Source organism: Mesoplodon densirostris, chromosome 16 (genome assembly GCF_025265405.1).
Source record: "Mesoplodon densirostris isolate mMesDen1 chromosome 16, mMesDen1 primary haplotype, whole genome shotgun sequence".
Classification (NCBI taxonomy): domain Eukaryota; kingdom Metazoa; phylum Chordata; class Mammalia; order Artiodactyla; family Ziphiidae; genus Mesoplodon; species Mesoplodon densirostris.
The window spans coordinates 45,960,158-45,987,778 of NC_082676.1; the positions used below are offsets into that span (position 1 = coordinate 45,960,158).

The 27,621-nt window shown below is 53.2% G+C and overlaps 1 protein-coding gene across 2 annotated transcripts in view; it reads left to right on the forward strand.

The window, feature by feature from the left end:
* Positions 1–25,758, forward strand: part of GSG1L (GSG1 like) — a 225,504-nt gene extending 199,746 nt beyond the window's left edge. For both annotated transcript variants that reach the window (XM_060078770.1, XM_060078771.1), the window contains 2 exons: positions 13,601–13,671; positions 25,661–25,758. In XM_060078770.1, coding sequence (XP_059934753.1) covers positions 13,601–13,671; positions 25,661–25,758 — 169 coding nt within the window. The remainder of the gene's footprint in view (positions 1–13,600; positions 13,672–25,660) is intronic.
* Positions 25,759–27,621: the final 1,863 nt, after the last annotated feature.

Consider the following 27,621-nt stretch of genomic DNA (forward strand, 5'->3'; position numbering starts at 1 on the left):
AGACCCCATCATCTCTCCCTTGCCCCTTGAGCCTCCTTTCTGTCTCTTGAACACTACAAGCTCATCCCCACCTCAGGGCCTTTGCACCTGCTGTGCCCCTGCCTGGAATCCTTACCTGGCTGGCTCACTCAGGTCTTGGCTCAGATGTCACCTATTCAGCGAAGCCTTCCTTAATCACTTCATCTAAATTTGTACACCCCCATACACCCAGTCCTGGTCACTCTTTATCATTGCTATTTTTTCATATCACCTACACAACCTGACATTATTTTATTTGTTTATCTGTTTGATAGTTTGTAGACCGTGAGCTCCATGATGGAAGGGCTCTGCTGACTTCTTCCCCCCTGTATTCTGAGCACCGAGGACTGGGCCAGGCACCTAATAGGTGCTCATTTAACATTTTGGGGGTTAGTTTGGGGTGTGTGTGTGCGTGTGTGTGTGTGATTGGCTGAATACTTCTCTTTGGAGACCTCAGCCCTGACTGCCTCATCCACTTGCAGCTCAAGCCCCACCATCACTGGGTAGGTTCAGCATCCCAGCACCCCTTCATCAAAGTCCCAGGTCAGTTGTCCAGTCCTGGGCCTGTCAGGTGTGGTCAGGGAGGTCAGGCCAGCCTGCCACACAGGCCCGCCTTGCCCACGGCTGTGGACAGAGCATGTCCACTAGGAAGGTGGTGATGACTGGCAGAGCACGGGACCCATAGTAGGTGCTCAGGAAATGTTTACAGCAGCTACATGAGCAGCCTGGTGTCTAAAGCTGCTCCATTAACACTGCCTCCTCTGTTACCTGTGCTGTGGGAGAGCCTGGAGCATCCATGGGCACCCTCATTTTGCTGAGGCCGAAGACAGGACCTCTTTGTACCTCATCAGCAAGAAGCTGCTGTTTGCTGGTCCTGAACAGCTCAGGCCCCAACGACGTGGGAGAAGATAAATGCTTCCCAGCATATGTGCAGAATATCACTTTACACGTTCATAACTTGAACATTATGCAGAGGTTCATCAAATTTTATTTCCCTTCCTCTCCAAGGAGAACATTTCAGCTTAGCTGGGCTGTTCATTTTTTTTTTTTTCTTTCTTTCTTTCTTTTTTTTGGTACCTTCTCTGCAAAGAGCTCAGAGCACACAGACAGATGTCTACACAGGTCTGTGGGGACCCAGCAGCAGGGCTGAACTCCTGCAGTGGCCAGAGTCCCTGAAACCATAGTCAGGGACGTGAGGGAAGAGATCCTTGAGCCCCCCTGCCCATGTTTCTTACTCCTTGGGGAACAGGGCGTGCTGTGGAGAGAATAGGGGTTTGAGGGCCCCCCCACCTGAATTTTCCAGTTCTGTCTTCTCACTGCTATGTGACTTGGGGCAAGTCACTGAGCCCCTCTGCGTCGATTTCTGCTGACCTACAGTAGGAGAACCCAGAGCTCTCGTCATCTTGGCAAGGCTCAAATTGGACCCAGGTCACGTGGTAAGCACAGTGCGTGACACATGGAGGGCATTTCATGTGTCCCTTCTGCGACTGATACAAAGTACAAAGCTTGGGAATGACTAGCTTAGGATGGAGGTGAAGACAGTGTTGTGGATATTGGGCATCTAAGAAGCACGTTAATAACCACAGTAGGGGCTTCCCTGGTGGCACAGTGGTTGAGAGTCTGCCTGCCGATGCAGGGGACGTGGGTTTGTGCCCCGGTCTGGGAAGATCCCACATGCCGCGGAGTGGCTGGGCCTGTGAGCCATGGCCGCTGAGCCTGCGCATCCGGAGCCTGTGCTCCGCAACGGGAGAGAGCACAACAGTGAGAGGCCCGCGTACAGCAAAACAAAACAAAACAAAACAAACAAAAAAACAAAACACAGCAAACAGGTGGGTGAGGTACGAAGTGGGCTGTGAATACGGAAGAGCGGTGTGGGATAAGACGTGCCCTTGGAGAGGGTGCAGGTTTTCCCAGGCGCCCCCCGCCCCCGCCCTTGCCATTACTATCATCGAGAGAGCCACCCCTGACTGAGGACAAGACGGTGCCCTGTGGAGGCTGATGGAGTAGCAGGGCCCGTACTGCCGCCCGCCCCACTGCACCCCATCCCTGTCTTGCTGGATTTTTCTCTGCAGGAGCCAGCTGTGAGTCTGAAGAGTGATTGGGCAGATTCCGAACCGTTTTCAGAGGTTGTGGAATGTAGCGGTGTGTGGAAGAAGGATGTGTGTGTGTGTGTGTGTGTGCGCGCATGTGTAGGGGCCAGTGTGCCCCGTATGTTGGGCTTGTGGGGGAGGGCGAACCTGCTTCCTCTGAGCAGCCTTGCCTGTCCCAGCTCTGAGAAACGTCTGGCATTAAACCCTCCCAGCCTCACCCTGCCTGTCGTCCCCAAGGAGGGCGTCTTAATCGGGCCTCCCAGGGGAGGGTCGAAAGCTGCAGGACGAAAGGTAAATATCTGCACATCGGGGCTTTCTTGAATGCTTGATGTTCAGATCTCATTTAACAATGCGGGGAAGGAAATGAGACCCTGTTGGGTCGGACTCCAGGGGAAATTCAACTGAGCCAGCATCCCGCTCCCGGGGAAGCCGCCGTGAGTGGGTGGGTCGGAGCAAAGGGCCGGGGCCTCCAGGGAGGAGCGCAGCTGCCCTCCCCAGGGTCAGATCACCCCGTCACATGCCCTTGCTCCAAGGCATGAGGCGCGCGTCCCAGTCTCTGAACTTGTGTGTGCACTTTATCTGCCTCCGCGCCAGAGCAGTGAGCTTTCTTGGCTTCCGCTCTGTCCCTGACACCTAGAGCCACAGATGCTCAAGTTATTAACTTTCCGTAGTAATTATATTGTTCATTATCGTGGTGCAGTCCCCCCTGTTGCAAGCACTGTTCGAGGGCCTTACCTGTACACTCTCACTTAACCCTGTGGAAGCCACGAGGAAATAGACCAGGGCTGGAATGAGCTCTGCAGTTTATTAGTTGTGAGTCCCCAGGTGAGTCACTCACCTCAGAGCCGTCCAGCCCCTTCCATCACCTGCCGGCCCCCCGGCTCTGGTCTTGGGAGGGCAGCAAATCACCCTGGGTGCCGCGATGGGGTCTCCTGGAGGTCACTCCAGGTGGAGGGCTGGGCACCCCGGGGAAGACAGAGGCTAGAGAAGCCTTCACAGACGAGACCCTCAAGCCAGGTTTTTAAAGGTACGCACAGCGCGCATGGCCAGACGGGCAGTGGGTGAGAGAAGGCATTCCCAGGCACAGGCAACAGTGCGAGCAAAGGCCAGGACGGGCAACACACAAGGGTAGTTAGGAAACTCTAAGCAGTTTGGTGTGATTTGAGAGTAGGGTATGGGTGGGAGTTTGGCCTGGCTGTCTCATCTCTCTCGTCCTCCCACAGCATTTGGGGCGGGGGGGCTGGCACAGTAGCGGACTGGATGTTACTGGGAAGAGAAGGCGGCATGGGGACCGTCCCCAAGCCTCCTTCCTGGGTGCCAGGACTCACAGGGCTCTGGGCAGACGCAGAGCAGCTGCACCCCAACCTGGGGGCGATTGGCTTGGCCATAAATCGTTCTGGCATAGTGGAGGACCACCCCCTCTTTACCCATCCCCATGACTGGAGCAGAAAGGGCCGTAAGGACCCCACTCCCCACTGGCTCTGCTCTCTCTCCTGTCTGTTGTAGGGAAACCTTTGGAAGGGCTGGTCTTCACCTCCTCCCCTCCCCTCATGGCTCAACCCACTGCAAGCTGCCCTCCATCCCTGACTCCGCTGAACCAGCTCCCAGAGGCCTAGATGATGTGCACACACCCTCCCCCCAGCTCCCACCAGCCATTCTTCTGGGCTCCAGGCAGCCCTTCCCAACCCCTCCTCCTTGTTCTGTTAAATGGAGATGCTCCCAAGGTCAGTTCTAGGCCCTTCCTCGACATTAGCCTCAGCGGCCACATACGCGCCAGGACTCCTGAGTTCTTAGTCCCCTCCTGACCCCCAGCCCCATATCCAGCCGCCTCCCTGGTGTTTCCACCCTGGATCCTCAAAGCCATCGAAAATCAACACGGCCAGTACCCACTCATGATGGTCTCCACCAAACCTGGTCCTATTTCCACGCTCTTCTCCAGGGTGGTCCTGCTTGTGCAAGCAGATTTCTGCACATCATGTCAGGACACCCCAAATCCAGTGCTTTTCCCCTATGGGTGGGTCACGTCTCTTTGTCTTCACTCCCATCATCCTCGACCAGGGCAGCAGCTCTCACATCCTACATGGAGGTGAGATGTAAACCCCACATCTGTCCTCCCCCAGCAGCCAAAGCCTCTTCACTAGGCTAATGTGATCAGGGTGCCTCTACCCTCATCTTTCTGCTAAAACACTGCTGTGCCTTCCCACAGCCCCAGGACAAAGGCCCAGCTCCCTGCCATAACTTATGAGCCTCCCTGTGGACCCGGGCCCCTTCCCCTGCACACAGCTGCCCCTCCCCTGGAAGTTCCCCAGACAGAGTCGTTCTGCTTCCATGCAGCCTCAGGATGGCTGTCCTCTCTATCTGGGGTGCCCCCCATTCTTTGCCTTGTTGTTTCTGGGCCTGCAGATCTTACCTCAAGCATCGATTCTTTGTTTTCTTTTCTTTTTTTTTTTTAGAATCAATTTTATTTATTTTTAGTTGTGTTGGGTCTTCGTTGCTGCGCACGGGCTTTCTCTAGCTGCGGTGAGCGGGGGCTACTCTTCGTTGCGGTGCGTGGGCTTCTCATTGCGGTGGCTTCTCTTGTTGTGGAACACGGGCTCTAGGTGCGCAGGCTTCAGTAGTTGTGGCACGCCGGCTCAGTAGTTGTGGTTCATGGGCTCTAGGGCGCAGGCTCAGTAGTTGTGGCGCACGGGCTTAGTTGCTCCGTGGCATGTGGGATCTTCCTGGACCAGGGCTCGAACCCATGTGCCCTGCATTGGCAGGCAGATTCTTAACCACTGCGCCACCAGGGAAGTCCTCAAGCATCGATTCTGAACTGGACTGAATTCCCCCGCCCGTCCTCTCTCAGCACTGGCCACGGATGCAAGTTCCACGGGGCAGGGATGCAGGTCCACTCCCTTCTTTATTCCCAAATAGGGGATGGATGGAGAGGGTGACAGCAGAGGGGAAGCAGCCTTGTGGGGAGGTCGCTGGTCAGTCTGTTGGCCAAGGTGACCTTTGTCCTCTAGGAGCTGCCACTGGTCTTGCTTCCATGGCCTTTCCCACACTGCTGCCGCCATGCTGAACAGCACGCTGCTCAGGTGCGCTCACCTCTGCTCACCTGGTCTTTTGATCTTTGAGATAAGTCAGGTGTAGAGATTTTCATGTTGTCAGGGGCCTTTGGAACTGTTGAAGGTGGGCACGGGGTGCGGGGGTAGGGGCTCCACTAACGCTAGTGATTGTTTTTCTGAGTAATAATTTCTAGCCCATGCTGTTCCCAAAATAATCTCAAGGCGCTAATATCTAGAGGTCTCTTTTTAAAACCCAATAGAGAAACAGGAGGTAGAACTGTCAACCACACACAAAGATCAGGGGAGGGCGTTGGCACTGTGGCTATTTATCTTTCCTGTATTTTCCAACTGTTCTGTATCATGATGATCTTACTCACAAAATAGCAAAAGAGAGAGAGAAAAAAGCATCTTTTAAAAAACCCATTTATTTCCGCCGTCTTGGAATGGCACTTCTGCTGGGATGTTATAGAATCTTAATCTCCTACCTGTGGTCATTTGCCAAATTTTCTTTTCATTTCATCCTTCATTCCATCATCAGTGCATCATTTAAAAATCATTGTGTGGGCTTCCCTGGTGGTGCAGTGGTTGAGAGTCCGCCTGCCGATGCAGGGGACGTGGGTTCGTGCCCCGGTCTGGGAAGATCCCACATGCCGCGGAGCGGCTGGGCCTGTGAGCCATGGCCGCTGGGCCTGCGCGTCTGGAGCCTGTGCTCCGCAACGGGAGAGGCCACAACAGTGAGAGGCCCGCGTATCACCAAAAAAAAAAAAAAAAAAAATCATTGTGTTCTTTGTCCTCTGTGACTGTTTCTTAGCCATTTAACCTCTGAGACGTGTTCGATCGCAGCTCCCTCTTACCTGGATGTTTCCACTCTCGCCGCTTGAATATTACTTCTCAGGGATGCCTTGCACCTCTCGCGGGGTGCCCAGAAATTAGAGATGGCTCCATGGAAATTTCAGGGCCCTCCCAAGATTAGCTCGATGACCAATGCTGTGTGAAAGGAAAGCGAAAAGAACAGAGTGGTCCTTGAACTGGAAATGATCCTGCAGGACAGCTGCTCCCTGACCTCCATGTTTTCTCCAAATATCAGCCCAGTGGAGGCGGGAGGGCTCCGGGTGCCCTCCTTCCCACCGTCACTACTGCGGGCTCTTTGGTGAAGCTCATTTGCAGCTTGGACTGTGGGGAGGGCACTGGAGGCCTGGGCCCACTGGGTGACAGCCCAGGACGTAGAAGGTGACTGGGCTGACCCTTTGCGGAGCCTCACAAGTGCCCAGAGCCCAGGGTCCAATGCCTAGTTCCTCAGGTGTGGTCTGGGGCCCAACAGCATCGACCCCACCTGGAAACCTGTTAGAATGCAGGCCTTGCCCCAGACCCACTGCCTCAGACCCACTGAACCAGAATCTGCATTTTTAAAAGCTCCTCGGTGACCTGTGGTCACCGGCACATTTGGGAAACGTCGGGCTAGAGGACAGAGCAGATGCAGCCCAGTTATGGGTCAGGAGGTGGACATGGCCAGTAGGGGCCAGTGGATAAAGAAGGGTTCTACACCACAGTGCTCCTCAAAGTGTGGTCCCTGGACCAGGGCCCATTTGCAAACGTCCATGATGATATAGGGAGAGGAACTGAGACACGTGTTTGGAAACTTTCATGGTGAGTTGATATCGCTGGTACTCCCAAGCGTACCTTTTGTGTGTGTGTGTGTGTGTTTCATTTTCTAGCAACTCATTTTTATTGTATTTTATTAAAAATTTGATCCGAGGTAGATTGAGAATTAAGGGGGAAAAACATAGTCCTTTATCAGACGGTTTGAGAAGCACACATCGTAGACTGCCACTTTGTACTAGGAAGTGACTGGAGATTTGGGAAACAAGCCAGCCTGGGGCAGCAAGCAAGGGTTTGGCTTTGAGGATGGCACAGAGAGGGCCACGGCAGCTGGAGAGCGTGCTGGGAGCTGTGTGCTGGGGAGGCCCGGGGCTCCCACCACAACAGAGGTAAGACCTGGTAAACCTCTTGCCAGTGCCCCAGCTGCTGTGGCCACACTTGGCTCTGGAATTAGATGGGCAGGTGCCAGGGGTCTCCCTGTAAGACAAGACGTTTGTTCAAACCATCAAATCCTTGGAGCCTCCCTGCTCCATCGCTTGTGTCCTTCTCTTCTCTCAAAAAGAGCAAATGCCCAGGGTCAACCCGATTCTAGATGTTGTGGGTCATTGGAGCAGTGACTCTGTGACGGTGTGGTCACACCCCTCACTGCCATTTGCACACCTGCTGGCTGTTCTGGGAGAGCCCGAGTTGGATGATGCCCAGCCCCACTTTCCACGGGGACCTCATAGTGTAGGTGTACCCATGGTGAGTCTGACAGAGCATCCCTTGCCAGCCGGGAATCTGCAGGGCACAATGGAAACAGGCTTGGGCCTGTTTCTTGATAAACCTGAGTTCAAATCCCTGCCCTGCCACCAGCCAGCTGCCGGGGTGGAGCTGGCCCATGAGAGCAGAGTGTACAGATGCCTTCCTGGTGCCACGTTCAGTGACATCACACGTTCAGTGATGTCCAGAGGTGTTTGACACTTTTTGTTTGTTTGTTTGTTTTTGCGGTATGCGGGCCTCTCACTGTTGTGGCCTCTCCCGTCGCGGAGCACAGGCTCCGGACGCGCAGGCTCAGCGGCCATGGCTCACGGACCCAGCCGCTCCGCAACATGTGGGATCCTCCCAGACCGGGGCACGAACCCGTGTCCCCTGCATCGGCAGGCGGACTCTCAACCACTGCGCCACCAGGGAAGCCCGTGTTTGACACCTTGAAGCCTTTTCTCTGCTTCAGATCAGCCATGCTGGGAGTATTCACCCAACAGAGGTCCACAAGCACCCCAGAACAGAGCACTTTCTATGGCAGAGCTGATTGTTGATCGTTACCAGCTCACCACTAGACTTTGGGCAAGTTACAAGGTTTTCACAGCTGTGAAATGGGGATGATGGTAAAGATGATGACGATGGTAGTGCCTCTGTGGTTGGGATACAGGTTTGAATCAATGTAAATATACCGCAAATAATGAGGTGTAATTATACCGCAAATAACGAGGATTTAAACAGTGTACAAGTTTATTTCTCTCTCCTGTGAAAGTCTGAGCAGTTACCTCTGTTTCTGTCGCCTTTCCCTAGGGCTCATTCACCTTTCTGTCACAACATCGGCTCACTCAGCCTCTGCTCTGACTCTCCTTGTCCCCAGTTTGGGGAGACTCTTCTCTTCTGGGGCATAAGGCTGTGCTGTGACTCCCTGTGCTTCCCTCTGCCCTGAATCCAGAGGTGTTTCATACTTTGAAGCCTTTTCACTGCTTCTTGGAAAACATCCCTTTCCTGACGCAACGAGGTCAAAATGATGGAATGAGAAGAAGGGGTGTATGTGGGGGTTTTTGAGGGGGAGCATTGGTTAATATGTTAAAATAATATCCTTCTGCATCAGGAGCTGGGAGGTAGAGTCACAGAGTGACCGACCGCAAAGGCCCCAGCAATGAGGATGCTGACGATGATAGTAACAGTTGTGCCAGGAGCAAGTGCAGGCGGTGCTGTAAGAACGCCAAACAGATGGAGCTAGAGCATGTATTATGCACTGAATCCTTATGACAACCCTAAGAGTGGGTACATTATAATGCCCATTTATCAGATGAGGAAATCGAGGCTCAGGGATGACAGGGACGTGTCCAGACTCAGAGAACGAGTACATGGTGGAGCCACTGCTCCACTCCCTCACAGAGGAGACGCTGAGACCTGGAGAGGAAGGTGACACAGCAGGTGCGTGGAGGGCCTGAGGGGCCCTGGGACCCACCCGCTGCCCCTTCTGAGCACTGCTTCACCCCAAGCATCCCCCGCTAACCCTTCAAGGCATTTATTTAGATTCGTGGGTCACCCCTCACACCACCATAAAAAAAAACAAAAAACAAAAAACAAAAAACAAAAAACCCTGTCTTCAGAAAGCACATAATATTTCCTGCAGGAAGTACTTCAAATTAAAGAAGACAGTCATCTAGTGACATTTGAGTATTTCCTTTTCTTTCAATACAAAGCTCAGCCTCCCTGGATGAACCTGGGCTGCCTCCCCGGTGGTCTGCTCTTAGCCTTGGCTGCTTTTTCCTCAATTCCCTTCCTCCCTACCTACCCCACTCTCCCTTCCCTCCCTTCTGACATTCTTTGGGATACTTTGTGCCATCGCTGTGCTAGACCCTGAGACTACAAGTGGAGAAGGAGATAAACTCCATCCTTCTTCTCTCTGAGTTTAAAATGTTTGTGGGGAGACCAATGATTAAACAGATTGAAAACCAGTAGTAGTGCTACTCTGTTCTGAGCCCTCCCTCTGTGCCAGGTCCTGGGCTTCTGACCTCACAACAACCAATGGGGTGGTGGGAGCTGTCCTACGGTCATTCCTACCACCACTGTCCTGCCCATGGCCATGTAGAAAACTCCAGATCACAGAGATTCAGAGCGGGTGAGCTGTCCATTCATAACAGAGCTGGGCTCAGCCACAATCCCGCCTCACTGCAGGGCCCAAGGTCTCAGTTGTGCCCAAAGCATCCTCTTGTCCTCGCGTGTTTTCTGCCAGGAAGCACGGTGGTTAGGGGGACAAAGGGTCACAGGCGTTGCCGTAACCGAGCGTTAGCCACTCACCAGACAGCTGCCAGGACCCTGCAGGCTGTTTATTTTCATTGGTGAACCTGGTGGAGAGGGCTGCATTTGTGCAAGGAACCAGCTTTTTGCAGAACGGCCACACAGCACAGCAGAAAGACAGGTAGACCTGCGCTGGATCCCAGCTACCTCTCTGAGAGGCGAGCGCGTCCTGTGGACTTTCGAGATGCAGTTCCAGCATCGCTTCCTCCTGTGAAGCCTCTGCTGGTCCCGACACAAGTGAATCTCAACCCTGTTTGTACACTCTGATCACCGGGCAACTTGAAACTCCCCTGGTGACTTCAGGGGGCCTCCACATGGAGAACCACTGGCTAGATCAGAGGTTAAACCTACTATCTTCCGGAAGGCAAGTCCAGGCCACCACCTGCTGTACATAACCGTCTATTAAACAATGTGCCCATTCGTTTGCATATTGTCTGCGGCTGCTTTCCAACTGCAAGGGCAGTTGGATGGTTGTGACAGAGATCATGTGGTACGCAAGGGCTCACATATTTACCATCTAGACCTTTAGAGAAAAAGTTTGCCAACCCCTGGTCTAGACAGTCACCCTTATTCAACCTTCGTAATGTCCTTCTAGCTTAAAACTTAGTACATGAAGTTGTGATTATTGGTTCATGTGTATAGCAGGTGTGAGCATCTCAAGGGTGGGGACTTCGAGCTGTCCCCGTGGCCCCCAGCTCAGCAGGTGCCCACTAACTGGCAGCTGTTCTTATATGTTGACTATTGAACTTTGGGCTTCTTAGCAGCAAGGTTTGGGTGACCAGGGACGGGGCTTACCATGCCAGGTGGGGCTGTTCTCTCCTAAAGCATCAGCTCCTTTACTCGCTGGCCCCTCTCCCCAGGGCGGGGCTCCCAGCAGAGCCTAAGGAGGTGCCCAGCACGAGACCTGGAGGAAGATGATCTCAGGATAAGAAGCTATGAGAACTGGGAGCTGGAGTAGATCGAGGAATGGGTTCAAGGTTGAGGCTGTGAAATGCAGGAGGATGTGGGAGGCCCAGTACTTGGCTGGGCTGGTATCTATTGACCCGGAGGTTCTAGCCGTGGCCAGGAAGGTGATGTCCAGGATGAAATGGGCTCAGTTATCTGCTGCAGCCTCCTATCCAGTGTTTGAATCCAGTTGCACCTTCTTATTTTTATTTTTTTAAATAAATTTATTTATGTATTTATTTTTGGCTGCATTGGGTCTTCAGTGCTGCATGCAGGCTTTCTCTCTAGTTGTAGCGAGCGGGGGCTACTCTTCGTTGAGGTGCACGGGCTTCTCATTGCGGTGGCTTCTCTTGATGCAGAGCACGGGCTCTAGGTGCCCGGGCTTCAGTAGTTGTGGCATGTGGGCTCAGTAGTTGTGGCTCACGGGCTCTAGAGCACAGGCTCAGTAGTGGTGGCGCACGGGCTTAGTTGCTCCACGGCATGTGGCATCTTCCCGGACCAGGGCTCAAACCCGTGTCCCCTGCATTGGCAGGTGGATTCTTAACCACTGCGCCACCAGGGAAGTCCCCAGTTGCACCTTCTTGACTGGGCATTCTCCCGCCTCTAGCACCTCTGCAGAAGGGAAACTCACCCCCTTGCTAGATACACATGCACCATTACTTGGAAGAGTGAACAAACTGGAAAACACCTAAATGTCTATCAATAGGTTATTGAATATTCATTATTCTTTCATGTACAGCTATGAGGAAAGATGAGCGGGACTTATGTGTACTGATATAAAGACATTGGAACTTTAAGGGTAAGTTAAAAAATCAGATTACAGGGCTTCCCTGGTGGCGCAGTGGTTGAGAGTCCGCCTGCCGATGCAGGGGACACGGGTTCGTGCCCCGGTCCGGGAAGATCCCTCATGCCGCGGAGCAGCTGGGCCCGTGAGCCATGGCTGCTGAGCCTGTGCGTCCGGAGCCTGTGCTCTGCAACGGGAGAGGCCAAAATAGTGAGAGGCCTGCGTATCGAAAAAAAAAAAAAACCCAAACAAACAAACAAAAATACATCTTCCCTTATACTGAACCTCCCTTGAACCTTCCTATAGCGTCAGTTATCTATAGGATATCTGCCTTCCTATAGCATCTACACTCAGGCCTTTGTTCTGCCATCTGGGGCTTCCTAGGCCACAGAAGGTCCTTGTTAATAAGATCTGTGTTCAGAGTTTGTCTCCTGGGAAGCACAGGCCTAGCCCCTGGTGCAGACATTATCGTAGGCAATCCTGAAGTGTGTTATTTAATGCATGGCATTTTCTAACTCGTGTGCGTGCTTGACTTCCTACTTGACTAGAAGCTCTTTGAGGGCAGAGACTATGAAGTAGACATTTCCACCCTCTGCAGCATCTGGTACAAACTACACAGAGCAGGGCCTCAGGAAATCCCTGCTGAATGCGTGAATGAACAGTGTTAGGAGACCCAAATTATCATTGCATGAGTATTTCTTTCCCTTCTACTGGGGACACTTCTGGCATTGCTTGCTTGTCAGTCACCGCCTGCCCCACGTCTCCTCTAGCCCCAAGCTTCTGGACACAGCTATGCAGCTAGGAATAAGAGGTGATGGGAAGTGTCAGAAAACAGGGGTGGGGCATCTGCTTTGGAAAGAATTGAGACATCCTTGCGTGAGAGAAAAGAGGAGAGCAGTGGAAAGGAGAGGGCAGTGGGGAAATGGGAAGACACCATGCTGGGGGCACTGGAGAGAGCGTAGGGGGCACTGAAAGTGAGATGTGAGACGAGAGATGTTCTAGGACAGCTGCAAGGCAAGTAAAAGCAAAGCAAGGGATAGAGGGCCGATGTCAAGGTGCAGGGCCACAGATAAGGAATCGGGGGTGCTTTCAGTGTTCTTTAGGACATACAGTAATGGTTGGAATTGTTTCTACGTTGGAGGCGTAGGTTATGTTTGTCTAAAGGTGAGGCACGTGTGGACTGGACCTCGTGGAGCTCTGGAATGTATTTGGGTTACACATGGATGAGTGCCAGGTGGGACTATGGCCCTGCCCATGCTCTGGCTCAGCCATTGGTGGGATGGGGGTCAGGGTCTAGGTCTGGAGCTGTGTTAGAGAATCTGCAGCTGCTTTCACTCTGACCCTTCCTCTGCTCTGTGCTTGTCATCCCATCCCCGGCCAGGCCAGTAGAGACAGCTCCCTCTGGAACTGCAGTGATCTTGAGATGCCAGAGGAGAAATTCTCACAGTGGTTGGTGGGAAAGAGCACTGTGGCAGAGGTCAGAAGACCAGGGCTTTGTTTCTATGTAGAAACATCTTTAGGGAACGTTTTGATTTAGTTAAAGAAAGTGACGCAGCTAATAAAAGTCCTTTGCCCCCAAATCAGGAAATAGGGCTAAGTTCAAAAAGAAGGTTCTAGATTTAATCCACTATATTCTCACTATCTGGGGTTAATCACCACTAACCCTTTGGTATATGTTCTGGCAAGTAATGTTTTGTGCATATTCGTGTGTAATTTTTAAGCAAATCAAACTGTACACATTCTCGTGTCACATGCTATTTGCACGTGATTGAACATCTTTTTGTGAGAGCACGTAGGTTTGCATCCCTATTCTGCCTTTAATTTATCAGCTGCATGGCACCTGATTGGTCACATCACCTTTCAATACCTCAGTTTCTTCATCAATAAAATGGAAAGATAACGATGCCCATCTCACAGGGCCGTGGGAAGGATCCCGTGGGACAATGGGCCAAGTTGCTTCACAAAATGTTCCCCAGAGGGGCGGGGCTGCACTTTTCCAGGTCCCGGGTCTCTGCCAGCTCAGCCTGCTCTTTCTTACACCGGCTTTTGGCTTCTTTTCTTTCCAGGATGGAGAAGGGGGATGGGCACGAGGAGGAGGACCTTCATTTGGATTGCCGCCACGAGAGATACCCTGCCCGTAAGTGGCCTCACCTGCAGGAGCCAGTGCTGCAGATTCATGAGCCGTCTGAGAAGAGAGGACCCTGGAGATGGGCCAGGCCAACTTCTCCCTGCCCCCCTGCATTCTTCCCCAGACACATACTGCAGATGGCGAAACTGAGGCTGGGGTCTTAGCAGAGCAAGTCTTCCGCACACAGCAGCCACAGCCCTTGCAATGGGGTCGGAATGCTAAGGAAGCAAGAGGGACATGGGGGTGCCTTAAAGACAGGCAGGCGAACCACAGCTCCATCCAGGCTGGGGTTAGCCATTGGCTGGAAGGGACAACAGCTCTGGGGCAGAACTAGCCAAGTCAGGGAGGTGGTAGCTCACAAGATCTGTTTGAACAGTGGATACTTGCAGCAGCTCAGAATGCACTGACTTCATATGCCTCACTGTGGGGGTCAGAACCTAGGGCTCCCATTCAGAAAACAGATGTCTGGACCAGAAAGCAAAGGGGAGGTCAAAGGAGAGAAAGGCCTTGCTCTGCACAGAAAAGAAAGGAGCTGAGGCTAAAGTTAAGGTGACAGAATCTCATCCGAGCCTGCTGAATGCACACCCCATGCTCCCTGCCCACCCCACTCTGTACTAAGGGCTTTTTATGCCTGATCTCCTGTTCTTGCTGACCGCCAACCCCTACAGCCGGGATTACTAACCACACGTTGCAGAAATGAGGGCTCAGAGAAGTGGAGCAACTTGCCTAAGGTCACACAGCTTAGCTAGTCAGTGGCAGAGCCGTTAGAGCAGGTGCTGTCTGTGCCCTGCCTGTATCTCTCAGGCCTTTTAGGAAGCTACAGTGCCTCCCAGCTGCCAGTATCTGCATCTCTGTGCCTGGGGGCTTGCCCCACCTCCACCCACAGAAGGCGGGAAGTGCCAGGGAAGCTGCCACATAGACACCCTGGCTCCCTCGCCCCTTGAGTGGTATCGCCCCAAGGTGTGTGATTTGCAGGATTAGCCAGGTTTACCAGGTCTAGCAGCTGCCTGGGTTGGCCGCCTTCCTTCCCCTGGGCCATGTCCCCTGCTCTGTCAAGTTTCCCTGCATCTTTGTAGTGTCACCCCTTTGCTCCAATTCCTATCTCAGGGTTTGCTTCTGGGGAATCTGAACTAAGACAGCAGAGATTTAAACTCAGGTTTGTCTGCCCCCAACCCCTGGGATCCTAGTAACGGAGTGAGAAATGGCTCTGCTGAGAGGAGAAGATGGAGGTGGGTGAAGGAGCCTGGGAGGAGGCCCGGCTGGAGAGGAGGAGAGGGTCTGGTCTTCACGCTGAGGGAAGAGGCTCCTGTAGGAGACACCAGCCCAGGGAGATGTCCAGAACGCTAACTGCCTGACCGAGGAACTGGGGTGGATGCTGGACCCACAGACTGTGGCTTCATGGCAGGTGTCAGGGTGGGGGCCTTCCTGGAGGAAGGGGTCAGGAGCCAGGGCATGGAGGAGGCTGGGGAGCACCTGCCTCAGGGATAACAGAAGAGAGCAGGAATCCACCACAGGGGTTCAGGCAGCACATGGTAGGGACACAGGCTGAGAGCCTTGGCACGTTCCAGAGTGCCACTGGCTCCCCTGCTTGGGCTGGAGCCCCCTGAGGCCCCTGCAGAGTGAGCAGGAAGCCCTGGGTGGAAAGAGGTCGTGGGGCTTGTCTTGGGGGCAGCTAGGGAGCTGGAAGGAGGAAAGGCCAGATCCCTGAGGGCTGAGGATAGAAGAAAGAGTCCAGAGAGCAAATCTGGCCCTGAAAGCGAGCCCTGGGATGGAAAGTGAGGACAGCCAGCGTCGGCGGAGCCGCAGAAGCCCTCCACCCCCAACCCAGCCCCTCACCTCTGTCCTGGCATCCACTTCACCTCCCAAGCATCACATGCATTCCCCAGGTCAACAGCCTGCAGAGAATTCCATCTTTCGTGCCCTCGGCAAATACTGAGCTGTGCAGACCCTCCGTGCTGGCACTGGAGCTGCAGCCGGGAGCCAGAGCAGGCAGAGCTCCTGCCTTGTGGGGTGGGAGTCTAGAGGGAGGGAGAATCAAGAAAGAAGTGAACTCTGAAACAAACATGGTGATGTCAGGTGCTAAGGAACGTGATGATAAAGAGTGATCGGGGGCGGCCTCTTTAGAGCCACCTCTTTGAGGGGCCGCTGGAGCTGGGGCCTAAGGAAATAGAAGGAGTCAGCCAAACAAAGAGCCTTCCAGGCAGAGGGGCCTTCAGGTGCCAAGTCTCCACAGCAGCCAGCACTGGAGGCCACGTGGCCGGAGCAGGGAGAGCGATGGGGGGTGGGGATTGGGATGCGGGAGGAGATGGGACTGGGGGGCCCATGAGGCAGGACCATGGGAAGGAGCTGGCTCTGCAGTGGGGGGGAGGGGCATTTTGAGCGCAGAAGAGACTTGCCCAGATTATTTATCTGTATCTGTATCTGTAGCTATATCTGTGTCTACATCATCTTTACCTATATCCACATCTATCCATCCCTCCTTCCATCCATCTGCAATGTGGGAAAAGGATGGGAGGGGAGGAAGAGTAGAGGCCAGCAGACCAGCTTAGATGCTGTCCCCTCATCCCCCGGAGTGACGGTGGCCTGACCTGTGACAACAGAGATAAAAGTGGGAGGATACAAGAATTTTTTGCTGGAAGAGTCGTCTGAGTGCTTTGTTTGTGCTCCTCTGGAGGCAGATCCTGAGATAAGGATCCAACAGCAAGTACCTTATTTGGGTGATCCCAGAAAATACAAATAGGTGCCAGGGAGGCAGACTAAGCGGGGAAAGGCAGATGGCAGGTGGAAGCCGTGTTCCAGGCTGGTTATCACTGTACGCCCTACTGGGTGACTTGGGGAGCCAGTGCAGAGCACACGGTCTGAGTTTTCCCTCCAGACATGACAGTAGCTCTCCTCAGGTGTTGTTTGAAGGCTGCTGGGGTAGGGTGGGGTGCATGAATTCCCCTGGGGCGGGTGGAGAAAGCTCTGGCCCCGTAGGAGGTCAGCAGCCTGCTCCACTGGGAGGGAGGGCGCACCCACAGCATCAGCTTGGGTGACTTGAGGTGACGGATGGAGGCGGCCAGGAACCTAAGATATGCACAGAACTTTCAGGCCAGCAGTCAAGGGCCAGATGTCACCCACTGATGGACCTGGAGAGGACAAGTTTGAGGGGCGTGTAGGGTTGAGAACAGAGATGGTTGAAGCTGGGGGACTTTTGAGACCATCGAGGGAGATTGGGGAGGGGAGAGGTGGAGAAGCCACGAAGTCCTAACACCCTGGGGCTCAAAGAGAAGCATGGAAGCTGGTGGGGAAGGGTCTGTGGCTCCCACAGGTTTTCCAGGTCCCAGCCTCTCGGGGAAGAAAGGAACCTCAGAGTCCCCAGCACCTCTGCCATGTGTGCAGGTAGCCGAGTTATCCGGATGGCTGTCTTTCCCCGGGGACCAGCGGAGGCGCTGGGGTCTCAGAGTCACAACAGTGAGGAAGAGGTAGACCCCATGTGCTGTCGGAGCTGATGGGGGAGGCACCGAATGTGGGCTGGGCACACCCCATCTGCCAGACCCCAGGCAGCGTTTGGGGATGCGGGGCCCAGCCACCTGTGGACTGGGTCCTCACATGGTTCATGGGCTGGAGAGCAGCCTGATCAGACCGTCTAGGGAAATGACACCGTCTCCAGAATGCGGCCTCTTAGCTGCTAGTGGGATTTTGGCCAAGAAAATGTTTTGGAAAGGCCTGGACAAGTTTTGCAACATTCCTCTACTGAGCAACTGCTCAGATCTGGTTGGTGCACTGACTTGCCAGCAGCATGCACGGGAGAGGAGGAGTGCCAGGAACCTGCATGATGAAGCACTTACTGTGTGCAGGTCCCGCTGAGCACTTCACAGCTGTCTCATCTGATGGCTGGCACAGCCCTGGGAAGGAGGGTTGATTGTTTTTATTGTGTAGACTGAGAGGCTGAGGCTCTGAGACACAGATTGACTTTGTTGAGATCTATGGCCCCCCGGGCAGTACAACTCAGCTTGACGTGTAGATCTATCCCCTTATCCTGGGAACCAGGCCGTTCCTGCTCTGGCCCCCAAACTCTCCACCTCATTTCTTCCCACTCTCCCCTCCCTCATTCTGCTCCAGGCACCCTGGCCTTTCTCTTTCTTGAACATATAGAACTCATTCACTCCACAGGATCTTTGCATGTGCTCTTGTCTCCACCTGAAATGCTCTCCCTCTAAATCTTTGCATGGCTGGCTTTGTCTCCCTTTTTTAAAATTTAATTAATTAATTAATTAATTTTTGGCTGTGTTGGGTCTTTGTTGCTGCATATGGGCTTTCTCTAGTTGTGGCGAGCAGGGGCTACTCTTCATGGCGGTGCGCGGGCTTCTCATTGTGGTGGCTCCTCTTGTTGCAGAGCATGGGCTCTAGGCACATGGGCTTCAGTAGTTGTGGCGCATGGGCTTCAGTAGTTGTGGCTCACAGGCTCTAGAGCACAGGCTCAGTAGTCGTGGCGCACGGGCTTAGTTGCTCTGCGGCATGTGGGATCTTCCCGGGCCAAGGCTCGAACCCACGTCCCCGGCATTGGCAGGCGGATTCTTAACCACTGCGCCACCAGGGAAGTCCCTTGTCTCCTCTCTGAGCTTTTCCTCAGATCAGCTCCCCTAACCTGCACCAGCTTCCCCAGTCGACCTCATATCACTGTGTTTTCTTCATCATATCTGTACCTCTCTGAAATTATACTTACATACCTGGTTTTAGTTTTGTTGCCTTTCTCCGCTGGGTTCAATGAGATTAGGCACCCTGTCTTTTGTTTTGTTCACGCCTGTATCCTGAGAGCCTACAACAGTGGGTGGCACACAGTAGGTGCTGAATTGCCTCTCTAAACTTCTCATTTTCTCCCACCATATCCCACCCGAGAAGCCACTTTTACATAAAGAGTTACATGAACTTTTGGTTATCTTAACTGTTCCAAAAGTTGCTATTTTTTCTTGGGCTACTGTGATATAGATTCTGCCACATTTTTTTTTTTTCTTCCTGAGGAAAGAGTTTGCCTTTGAAACCTGCCTTTGGGGCTTTGCAGTGCCACCAGCTAGCTCGGGGGCACATCAGATGTGACACTTGATGGTGGCAATGCTGCCATATGGTCCAGGTGTCTGCGTCTTCCTTTTAGGGACAACTGGGGTTTGCAGCTGATTGCAGCTGTCCAGTTCAATGCCCGAGACAAGCTTTTGATTTTGCCAGGTGTGTCTGTGAGGCTGGGCTGAGTGAAAGGCTGTCACTCGCCGGGTATAGAGGTGGCTTCTGGGAGCTCCATCTAGACGAGTCTCTGCCGCTGCTGCCCTCAAAATAGCAGAGGGAATTTCAAGGCAGACTTTTCTGGGCTCAGAGCAACTTGGCATTTTTATTAGATCAAAATCAAATCCAATATAGTACTGCTTGAGTCTGCTTCCTTTATTAAAATGGAAACAGAAAATATTTCTGAAATAAATATCAATGCCAACTGGCTGGGCACACAGACAGCCATGCAGCTTGGAGATACCTGAGACCCTGCCACTGGGGTAGAGAGAGCTGAGCCAGTGTCAGCATCAGAATCCCCTGGAGGGCTCCCTGAAACACAGATTGCCCGGTCCCACCCCAGAGTTTCTGGCTGAGGAGATCAGGGTGGGGCCTGGGATTCTGCATTTCCAGAGACGCTGCTTCTGCCGCTCCACAGACCAAATTCTGAACTGCGCTTGTCCCTGGGCTGCTGCCAGGAGGGAGTCTGCATTTTGTCACCTGTTTGGGCTATTCAGCAACTTCTGGGTGGAAACTGCTGCTTCTCGGGCCGATTCTCTTCCCATCCATCTTCCTAAGACACAAAATCATGTCTTCTCCACCCCCTCCCAGCCCCAAACCTTCCTGTGAGAGCATCCCTGGTGGGTGTCAGGTCCTGTGCCGACCCTCCTGGACATTCCCCGGGAAGCCTTCTCCAGCCATCCCGCTCGTGCTTCAGCTTTTCTTTCAGTCACTCATCACTCCTGGAATCCTCCTTTGCTAACTCTCTCCCCACTGGAATGGAAATGTCATGAGGACCAGGACCTTGTCACCACATTTGTGGGGCAGCCCCAGTGCCTAGCACGGGGCTGGTCCTCAGTACCTTTCCAGTGAATGGTTGAGCTCACTTTGTCTTCATGGGGTAGTTTCTCTGAGGACTATTTCCATTTTTAAAATCCATTCCATGGATTCCGAGCAACAATGTCATTTTCCTTGGCTCAGAAGCCTGGGCGACTCTAAGCTCAAGCTGTGTCGTAGTTCCTTATGCCCATTTTTGCCCAAGGCAGTGTTTCTGCAATCATCCCCAATCCTAAGAAACACTTGGGGACAGTTGTTAAAATAAAGATTTCCCTGGAGATCCCAATTCCTTGGTTTGGGGCAGGCCAGGAATTGGCTTCAGGTAAGTCTGATGATACAGCAGAAACCCCAGGTGCAGGATAAACCCTGTACCCCCCAGGGGCCTGCCGGGCCATTTACCCCTGGCACCCAGCATCTTTGCAACTGCAGCCTTCCACTCCTCACCCCTCCAGCCCCGTGTACTGGGCTTTCCAGCCTCACAGACCATCTTGCTTTCCTCCAACCACCAACATCATGAGTTTTTTCACACCTCCTGAAAACCTCATTTACCTGCCAAGAACCTATTTCACACCCTGTTCCTTCTGCCTGAAATGACCTGCTCCCTGCCTCCCTTTGGCAAAAAAAAAAACCCACAAAAAAACCAAACCCTACCAGTGGAATTGTGAGCTTCACAGTGCTTTCCAAGTCTAGCTCAGATGTCCAGCAATAGTAACCAGTCCCCTCTCCAGCCCCTAGCAGAGGTGATGTGTTCACCTCTGCATTTCCCTTCCCTGGCACTCGAGTAGATGAGGGAGAATTTTATAGTGGTTACAAGTCCAGCCTGTGGAGTGAGGCTGCCTAGGTTCAAATCCCAGCAGTAAGACCCTGGACAAGTCACTTAACCTGTCTGAGCCTGAGTTTCCTCATCTGTGTAATGGGCATAGTAATGGCACCTAACTCCCATTTCTGAGGATTAAATGAGCCAGTGAACACGAGGCACAGTGAATGGCTCCTGACACAGTGAGAGCTGGAGGCATGTTTGCTCTTGTCATCTCTTCCCCTCACTAGACTGTGAGCACCCAGAGGACAGGTCTGCATCTGACTCCTGTCTGCAGACCCAGCATCCAGATGGAGGCGGACACACAGTAGGTGCTCAACAAATGAGGAAATGAAGGAATCAGTGGCTCTGGGGAGAGGTGGCAGGTTCAGTGGACTCAGCCTGATCTTGAGTGTGGGAAAGAGGTGGAGAGAATGCTATGGCCCAGGAAGGAGTCCCCAGCAGATGGACTCTAGTGAAGAGAGAGATGAGACCCCCATTCGATCTCCTAGGAGACAACCCATCCCCAAGGTAAACCAGAAAACCCAACCTTCCCCTCCACATGGATCCTACACAAATCCTTCCCAAATCCTCCAGCGTATTCATTCAACAAATCTATGCTCTCAGCACTGTGTGTGGAATTGTGCTGGGTGCCGAGGACACGGCGATGAATAAAAGCAGAGCTAGTCTGTGTCCTCATGTTCCATACAGCCTAGAAGAAGAAAATGGAAGGAAATAAGTAAACAGATATTACCAAATATGATGGAGTTTCTGAAGCACCCTCAGCATGCAGATTTACAGAGCAGGGTTGACTTGGAGAGGCAGTCAGGGCGGCAATGGAAGAGGGATGATGGTGTCACTAGCTGGAAGGGTCTCCAAAGCCAGACATCTCAGTGCCGACCTTGATTCATCTCCCCATCTCTCCCCACATCCCAGGTCTTTCTAGAGGTAAGAGTTCAAGGTTGGGCAGCCAGACAGCAGGCTCTGGATGGGCCCATGAGTCCTGGAGAGGGTTCTTCAGTACCTTGGACAGCGGGTGGAGAGGGTCCATCTGGCTCTTCTCTGATAGGCTGAGCTCCTATGGAGTCAAGAACGGCAATACCAGCCACCTGCCCACCCTCACTAATTCCTCTACTGGCTTTGGAGCACCTTGGACAAGTCACTTCCTCTGTGATCGCCCCCATTTCTCTGTCTGCACATTTGTGATGCTGCTCTGGGTCTTGAAGGATCCTTCCAACCCAATGAATCCATTTTGGAACAGTAGATGTGACTTCACACAATTCAGCAGAGCTGAGAGCAGATCTCCCGGGATCTTGGTGCCTTGGAGAGAGTTCGAGACAGTGATTTCCCACTGAGGGATTGAGATGTTAGGACTGGAAGAGGCTGAATGTTAAAAAACTTCATGTTTGATATTTGGACCAAAAATGGAAGATAAATCACATCTTCTGAGAACCTCCTATGGGCTGAATACTCTGCTAAGCCTGGGAGGTTCCAAGGGAATTTGAACCCCATACTTGCTGCCAACCCTCTGAGTGAGACCTTGGATAGATCTCTTCCCACCTCTGGGCCTTGGCCACCTCATCTGTGAAGAGAGGTGGTTGAACCCAAACCCCCTCTATACTGGCATTTTAAAATTTTCACATCTCTCTGAGGTCACATAATGAAAGGCTTCTAGCAGGGGGCCTGCAGGGTCTGCTGGCTCCTTAGTAACTAACATCCATTTGCGGGCCCAGAGAGGTGAAGTTACTTGTCAAAAGTCACACAGCTTTAAAAAAAAAATAGGTTCACTCAGCTTGTCAGTGGTGGAGCCTGGATTTGAACCTTTGACTATCAGACTCCAAGTACAGTTCCCCACCCTGAGTCTGTACCCAAAGGAGGAGAGGCTGAGCAAAGAGACTCTCAAATGTACAGAATCTCAGGGAAGGTGGGCCGAGCACGTGCCTCCAGCTCAGGGATCGCTCCTTCTCCTCCCGCATGGTTTCTTCATTTGTTATAAAAAGTCAGCTCAGGACATGCTCTGTGCCCAGCCAGGTGCTGGGGGCTGCGGGCTCCGGGATGAAGCAGACCCACTCCCTGATGGCACTGAGTCCCCAGGTTAGTTGGGGAGACCCCGACAGCACAAAGGGACATGCACAGGGAGAGAAGGATGTGCAGCTTGCCGTGTGGGCACAGAGGCCCATGGAATGCTTCCCAGAGGAGGGCGCATTCACAAGTGAGGAGTGGGGGACTCAACGGCCAGAGGACAGCAGGGAAGGGTGCCACAGCCGAGGGTCTGGAATGTGTGAAGCCACAGACCTGAGTCATGGGACAAAGATGCCGGCCGGGAAGTAGTCAGAGGTCAGAAATGGCCTCCTGTGGGCTGAGTCCAGCCTGAGAGATGCTGCTTGGCCCACAGACGGTTTTAAATGCTTTAAAAGCCTTAGTTGTCATCATTTAAAAGCCAGGAGATTTGATTTCAAAATCCCGATTTTCAGTTTCTCAGATCATTTTGGGAGATCACAGCCCACATTACCCACAACAGTTAACCAAAGCTAAGGAAAGGCTGCTTCTGGCCACTTCACCCAATTATGTCATTTGCTTGGGCCAGTAGGCATTTTGAGGTGGGATTCTCTGATTTATAGCATAAGGCTTTTTCTTTTTTCCTGGCTGGTGACTGGCCCCAAAGTAAAGGAACCAGGAGAAGGGAAGTGAGTGGGGAGTCGTGGTGGGCTGGTGGGGTGTATGGTGAGGACAGGGCTCCCCTCACTGTAAATAGCTCTGGGCCCCAAGCCCCTCCTGGGAGGCTAGAGAAGGGAGGAGGACCCCAGTCATCAGCGAATTGACCTGATTTTGACTCACAGAAGGATAAGGATCATGGCCCTTCTTTTTCCTTAAAATCACATGATCACTTTCTCTCTGTTCCAACAAACTCTCCAAGGTTCTGCCTGTTGGCAATGGTAAGCAGCTACAATCATTTCTAAATACTCATTTAGAAAAACAATCAAGGCTTTCTGAGCACCAAATATTTGCTTTTAGATTTAAAAAAAAATCCCAACACCTATATCTTGGCAGCAGGCACTTCCAAAGAATGCAACTGTTTCAGTGACTGGGGCCAAAACAAATGTTTTTCCTGAGGCCAAACGATTCCAGAATGTTTGGCAAATGTTTCCCACCCCTTTTAAAAATATAGTAAAATTAGCAAAGCACCAACATTAGAGAATATTAAAAACAGAAGAAACGCCAAAGGAAAAAAAAATCACGCATGCCCACTCTGCACAATTGGTACAACCATCCCCATCTTTGCCTGTTCCCGTCCAGCCTTTGTTATGGGGAAGAATCTCCCAATAGTCAGAACTACTTTGGGGGTGGAGGAAGAGTCATGAGCTGTCTGTCCTTGGAGGAGTGCAAGCAGCTACTTGGCTTCAGCAGGAATTCCCACCTCAAGGGGCTTGCTCTGAAGGATGTCTGACCCTAAAGGATGAGAAGTATATCTGAGCATCCTTTAGAGCTCGGAGGGGGAAACAAACCAGCAGAGAACACATTTCTTTTAATGCTGAAGTTTCGAATCAGGAAGAAATTAATTCAACCCAGCAGGCCTGTAGCTGTGAATCCTAAGGCAGCTGCTTATGTTGGCTGAGTCTCAGTTTCCTCATCTGTAAAATGGGCTTAGGCTTGTGAGGACAGAACCTAGGATGGTGTGTAGACTATAAGCACTCTGTCACTGTTAGTTTTCCCCCTTGCCCTTTGAGCCAGTCCCACCCACCATGCCAGGCAGTCTCTCCTCCCTGTGATCTCCTTTGTTCTTATCTTTCTGGCTCCATTGATTCACCATGGAATATTCTCCAAGGGTTGAGCCATTTTTCTCCTGGGCTGTCTAATCCTGGGGGGTGGGGGGGCAGCGCTGACAGAGCACCACTTGGAGTGGATGCTCCAAGAGAGGGAGACCCCTGAGGCTGGAGAGAGGATGTCCGGAGGGCTTCCTGTAGGAGGAGAAACTTGAGCTGGGCTTTGGGTGTTCAATGCAGCAGTAGGTAAAAGGGCATTTTAGGCAGGTCCCAGCTTGGAGATGGAAATGGGTCTGGTGTGTTAGGAAGACATGAAGGAGGTGCTTGGGTGAAGGCAAGGGAGCAAGCTTCCGAGAATCAAGAAAAACAGAAGAGTGAGCATGTTGGCTCAGTCGAGCCTCCCAGCCCCTGTGCTTGCCCAGGCCGTCAAGAGCAGAGGGCCGTAGTGGGAGGTGGTAGAGTCTCTGCCCCATGTCTCGGCCCAGGGAGCTGCTCGGGGCCGGCTTTGGGACGTCCACGTACTTGCTTGCTGGCCTTAGGTCAAGTACAGTTGGGGCCCAGGAGTCATCTTCACTGTTCTCCTTCTAACCGTCCCACAGCTCCTCAAGCACGTGGGAGCACACAGCGGAGCCCAGGGAAGCCTGACGGGGTGGGTGGCTGGGGGGCAGGTGAGGGTGTGGGTAGGTGAAGGGTGGGGGGATGGAAAGTTGGTAGGTGGATGGCTTGAGTGGGGTGGGTGAACGTCAGGGCAGGTGGGTGTGCAGGGTTGGTGGTGGGGCAGTGTGAGATTGTTGGATGGGTATGTTGGTGAGTTAAGGGGTAGAGACTTGATGAGTTAGTGGATGTGTTGGCAGGTTGGGAAGCCGATGAGTAACCGGGTGAGTTGGAGAGTGGCTGGGTGGCTGGATGGGTGGATGTTTCAGGTTATGGGTAGATGTGTGTGTGGGAAGCCAGGCTGGTGGGAGTATTAGGGGGTGCTGGGGGGCTGGATGAGGCAGTGGTGGGCGTATGGGTGTTGAGAGGTGGGAGATGCTTGAGTGGGTTCTAGGGCTATGCAGGCTCCTGGGGGTTCGTGTGTGAGTGATGGTGGATATCTTGGTGGGTTGGTGAGTGCATGGCAGCGGATACTGGCAGGTGGATGTCTAGGTGTTGGTGGACCGGTGGGCAGATGGGTGGGTGATGGGGGCGTGGCAGAGGTGGAGAGCTGGGTGGGCGGATGGTGATACGGTGAGTGGGACAGTGGGTAGAGAGCTGGGTGCAGCTTGATAGATGGGTGGGTGGGGAGCTGGTGGGTGTCAGTGGGCCGATGGGGTGGGGGTGGAGGAAGGCAGCCGTTGGCACTGACCACGCCGTCTCTCGGCAGGATACCAGCCACACATGGGAGATTCCTGGCCCCGGAGCTCTGCACAGGAGGTGCCGGAGCTGAACCGCCAGTGCTGGGTCCTGGGGCACTGGGTGTGACAGTGACCAGCCTGGCTCCAGACCTCGGACCGTCATCGGCACCAGCCCCCTGCTGCAAGACCACTGGTCTGGCGCCTTTGGAAACCTGGTCTGTGTGGGACACGTGTGGCCTGCCTTGCCCGCCACTGCCTGGGTCTCAGGGTCCTGGAAACGGGGCCAGGGCAGCCAGAGGGACTGCACAGGGCTGCACAGCATGACTCTGGGACAGCAACTCCTAACTCTCGCCACCGCCACATGCAGAGCCCTCCTGGGTGCAGCTGGGATGCGGGGAGAGACACAGACCTCGGCCACCGAAAACCTGGGACCCACGAGCCAGCCGGGAAGTTCAGGAGGTCCCCAGCGTGTGGAGCCCTGCGGGGGGCAGGGAATGGGTGGGGCTTCCTGAAGGAGGGGCAGTGGCGCTGGCACCAGGGGGGATCACACAGCAGGCACACAGCAAGGGCTCAATAAATGCTTGTTGAATCTGTTTCCTTGCCGTGTGTGGAGGCCAGTTGCTCTCTGGGCCGTGGCTGCCCCCTTCTGGCCCCCCCCATCAGGTCCCTAAGGAACCTGAAGATGAAACAGCCCTGAGTGTGCTGGTCAGGGCCAGACACTGAAGCATGGGCAGGTGGGGCAAAGTGGGGAACCTGGAGCTGAGGCTAGGTCTGGGGGGTGGGGTCAGGATGGAGCCAGGCTGGCAGGCTGCCTTGTATTCCAGAGGGTGGGCGAGATGGGGGCCGGGCAGGTGGGAACTTTGGGTGGACAAGAGACAGGCCCTCAAACCCAGGCGCTAAGCTACCCTGCCTCCCACAGGGACCCTTTACCCTGTGTCTAGAGCCACATTTACATGGAATCTTAAGACTTAGGTGACTGGGGAAACATTCCTATTGTGAAGACGAGGGAACCTGGGGTCACAGAGATGACGTAACTTGCCCAAGATCACAGAGCTAGCAAGCGGCAGATGAGGGTTTGAACCAGGACTCCTGACTCCAAGAGGCCTCATCCCTTCCCAGAAGGATTTCTAGAGCTTTCCCTCAAGTAGAGAATGTTTTTCATTCTTTCATAAACCCATCATCCAACCATCCATCATCCATTTTCCATCCATCCATCCACCTATCCAGCCAGCCAGCCAGCCACCCATCCATTCATCCATTATCCACCCATCAGTGGTCTTTCTTCCTTGTATCAGACAACCATCCATCATCCTTTCATGCATCACCCATCCTCATTATTCAACCATCCATCCATCCGTGTATCCATCTATCCAATGATATAATTCATTCTGCCCCTACTGTGTGCCAGACACTGTGGTAGGCACTTGAGACAGGATACCGAACCATCCAGAGGGGGCATCTGTCCTCACAGAGCTCACAGATGGGCAGGACACATAACTAGACAGATGATGATATAGGACAGCGTGTGAAGTGCTCTGGGACCGGGCAGCCTGGATTCAGATCCCAGGTCCTCCACTTGAGACCTTGGGCAAGTTACCTGACCTCTCTGTGCCTCAACCCCATGGGCACATGGGGATCATCAGCACACCTACCTCTTGAAACTATTCTGAGGGTTAAAGGAGGGAATGTATGCAAAGCATTTAGAACAGAGCCTGGCACACAAACGCTCTTGTCGGTGTTTGCTGTTACCTCAATGAGGGGAACTGAGGGTGGGGGGAAGCTGCAGGAGCCCAAAGGCAGCACCTGCTTGTTGCGGGGGGGAGTGGTGGTCAGGGGAGGCTCCTGTGGGAAAATGACATTTCAGCTGAGACATGAAGTTGTCTAGATGTTGGGCAGGCAAAAATGTAGAGGGGAAGAAAGTTGGGAACATTATAGGAACTTTAAGATAGTCTAGATGGCAGGTGCGGAGAGAAGGGAGAGCAGCGGAGGT